General features: G+C 40.8%; 2 protein-coding genes across 2 annotated transcripts in view; both read right to left on the minus strand.

Annotated features, from left to right (window-relative positions):
- LOC122128754 (low-density lipoprotein receptor-like) overlaps positions 1–1,531 on the minus strand; it is a 3,713-nt gene extending 2,182 nt beyond the window's left edge. Inside the window, exons 1-2 of the mRNA XM_042703495.1 lie at positions 1,238–1,531; positions 768–905 (exon numbers count right to left, since the gene is read on the minus strand). Of these exons, the coding sequence (XP_042559429.1) occupies positions 768–905; positions 1,238–1,277 (178 nt within the window). The 5' untranslated portion in view covers positions 1,278–1,531. The remainder of the gene's footprint in view (positions 1–767; positions 906–1,237) is intronic.
- The window catches only part of LOC105891550 (calcium-binding mitochondrial carrier protein SCaMC-3-like), a 14,840-nt gene continuing 12,534 nt past the window's right edge, over positions 1,302–3,607 (minus strand). The window contains exon 8 of the mRNA XM_042703496.1: positions 1,302–1,353. Within this exon, the coding sequence (XP_042559430.1) occupies positions 1,302–1,353 (52 nt within the window). The remainder of the gene's footprint in view (positions 1,354–3,607) is intronic.

The raw sequence follows: 3,607 nt of genomic DNA on the forward strand, positions 1-3,607 counted from the left end.
ATTATGTACAGCACACAGCACACATCTCACATTTATATTATGTACAGCACACAGCACACATCTCACATTTATATTGTGTACAGCACACAGCACACATCTCACATTTATATTGTGTACAGCACACATCTCACATTTATATTATGTACAGCACACAGCACACATCTCACATTTATATTATGTACAGCACACAGCACACATCTCACATTCATATTATGTACAGCTCACATCTCACATTTATATTATGTACAGCACACAGCACACATCTCACATTTATATTATGTACAGCACACATCTCACATTCATATCATGTATAGCACACATCGCACATTTATATTATGTACAATCCACTTTTCACATTTATATTATGTACAGTATATTAAGTAGGCCAATAGACAAAAAAAATGTGTATTGATCTAGCACCAACGCAGGCTAAATGTGTCAGGTTTTTTTTAAGAGCATCACCTGGCTTAAAGTGTTCATAAGTGTGGGCATATACAGTACAGGATGTAGCGGAAGGATAGTTTGAATCCCATCCCAAGTCAAGTCATATATATGAATAGTTTAGGGCTAAAAATACACAAAAAGTTGTTTCATTTAGCCCCCAACCACTATGGAGGATATATGTTGGTCATATGTGTCGGTTTTCAGAGAGCATCACTTAAAGACGCAAACAGGCCCAAATGAGTGACAGAGAGATATAGAAAGACAGAGGGAAAGATAGAAGGGAAGAAAGGAAGACACTAACTGTAATGAGGTGCGATACTCACTGCAGTTTCTTTCATCGCTCAGGTCCGCACACTCCACCTGTCCGTTGCAAACGTCAGAGGCGGCGATGCACCTCCCGTCTCCGCACCGGAACGTGTCTGGCGCACAGGTAGGGGCTGTGTGAAGGACCTTCATGCTTGCTACAGTGAGAAAAAAGTGAAGCTGACATTTAAAACAAAGAGTCGTTGTTTGTGTACAAGCAGCTGTGGAACTACGTTTTCTATAAGTTAGCGTATCACCTGGCATGTCATTTGGAAAAATGCTAAATAAACAAATGCATAGAATTTAACGAGAAGTCAGTGTTTAAATTTCCCTTTAGTCCATTCTTGCGTGTCACAAGCCACTACAAAATGTCCAAGACGATTCAGTCTTCCGTGAGTTGTATGTGCAACGTTGCAATTTGCTGTAACTTTCTTGTCAAATGTTGTAGCCTACTTTTAAAGCTCGTAGGGTTTTGTGAATGGGTTCTTACCTGAAATCACAAAAAGAGCGAAAAAGACTTGGGCCTTCATTCTGGATTTCGAGTCCAGATGACTTTACTGATGGTCCTCTTCATACGGTTGGGTTTCCAGCAGTCCGTCCCCGACACTGTGTGAGAAAGGACTGTGTCACAACGCCGAACGTGCTTGCGATTTCGTGCAGCCCTGACTGCCAACGCATGCGGTTTGCAATTCTATTTTTCCTTCACAAAAGTGACACCCTCACTGCTGCCACAAATCATAATCAGAGAGATGGGATGAGTAGCAGAGAGAGAGAGAGACAGACAGAGAGAGAGAGAGAGAAGGTGTAATTATGGCTTCTCAGAATTTTAACCAGCATGACATGACGCAACAGCAGCTCTGCCTTGTAAACCTGACTCTATTGTTTCTTGTTTAAAGCGGTTTGTGTCCTCTGACACCCAAACAACTTTATTGTATTTACAGTATTACAATTTTTCTTGATTGCCAAGACACATTTCTTGAAATAACACTCCATTTCCAACAGCTCTAAACACAAATGCATAACTGCACACTCATCTTCACAAACTTCAAACTTCCCTGTCAAAACCTGACTCTCCACTCAAAACCATGTGATCTTACATCTAAACCAAACTTTGCCTTCAGACATCACACAAAAGCCAAAATCAAATGCACATATACTGCAAAATACCCATCATGGTGAGATGAATTCAAAACACTACCATAAAAAGCTGTTACTGCAATGAGTTATGATGCTTATGGTCTCTCTATCCTGAGGTTCTGATTGGTCCATGACCCTTCTGTCTTTCTATCCTGAGGTTCTGATTGGTCCATGACCCTTCTGTCTATCTATCCTGAGGTTCTGATTGGTTGATGTGATGACTTGAATTAATGTCTTGAGCCCCCATAACTCGGACTACTGTGTCTCTCCTATCGCTTGATAAAATTGGAGGTCATATAATAATTTAATGGAGTCATATGAATTGTATTTTTCTGCTTTATTTACCACTCTAAGGCTTTCTGCTGTCCCATAAGCTTCAGACATGCATACACCTTCCAGCCTGGTGTCTTTTCTGTCTTCTGTAGCCTTTTGACTGCCCCCTTATAGCGTGAACAGAAATACCTTCTGTGTCAGTAACGGCTTCCCCATCAGGAGGACATGAGGGCAGGAAAGCCACAGAGCAGCACCTGCCTGGGGGGAGACACTGCAGGGTCGATAGGGGGGAGGTTGAAGCATTGATGACACACTGACATTTACACACATTACACATCATATCATATATGACAGCCTCAGCACACACACACACACACACACACACACACACACACACACACACACACACACACACACACACACACACACACACACACACACACACACACACACACACATGCACACACACACACGTACACAGACATACGCACAGGGCTTTAGAGAGACAGAGGGCCAAATCATCGTGATGTGTGCTTGTGTGTAGTATGTCTTTATGGTGTGTGTGTAAGTGTAAGCGTTAGTATAAACAGGTAAGCCAGAAAAAGATTAAATAATTGATTGATTCACAGTTTGTGTTTTTAAAACACTGTCTACTTCTGATGCCAGCTGTTTCCCTCACCTATCCCACACCATCACCCCTTTCGTCCCTGTCCTGATGTCAGGGGACCCCTGCAGTCCATATAAAGATCTGAGCTGGGCTGTACAGATAGGGGTCTTCAGCCAAGATTTAGGTTTGCATTTCATTCATTTAAGAACATTATTAAAACTGTCTGGATCATAATTTATTTTTTTAGAATATTTCCTCTGTCCCTGCCTAGTCGCGTTTTTTTTGCAGAGCTTTCGCTAGTACAGGTCTACAAACACGTCTTTTACTTTAAATAATTTGCGTCTCCGTTCAGCATTCGTTTGCAGTTTGAAGATTAGAGGCTTGGTGGCATGTCCTACGATTAAGAAGCTTTAAAACGTGACAAGAGTAGCCATTGGACTTTGAATTTTAAACTTTTTCAAGCATGCCAGTTATTTTGATGTATATTCTCTGCCAGTGGATGTCAAATAAAACTAATATACAAATAGACTACAAATATTATATGATCTGGAAAACATCAATTCTGTAATTCTACCTGACAACAGAAGCTGATTGGGTGAATATTAGAACAATAAGCTGATTGGGTGAATTTTAGCCTACACAACCACGGGAGTGGCAGGAAACAGAAAATGTTTCGACTTTGTTTCACTTTGCTTCGTGTACTTGAAAGGACTATTTACTCTCACCCCACACTTCCTAAGGTAATACGTTTGTTTATACAATGAGATGATCAATTTTAATCGGATATTAGACATGTAATGTCCAGTAAATATGTGTAGGCATAACGTAGTCAAAAGGTCTAAA

The sequence above is a fragment of the Clupea harengus genome, chromosome 24, assembly GCF_900700415.2.
Source record: "Clupea harengus chromosome 24, Ch_v2.0.2, whole genome shotgun sequence".
NCBI lineage: Eukaryota > Metazoa > Chordata > Actinopteri > Clupeiformes > Clupeidae > Clupea > Clupea harengus.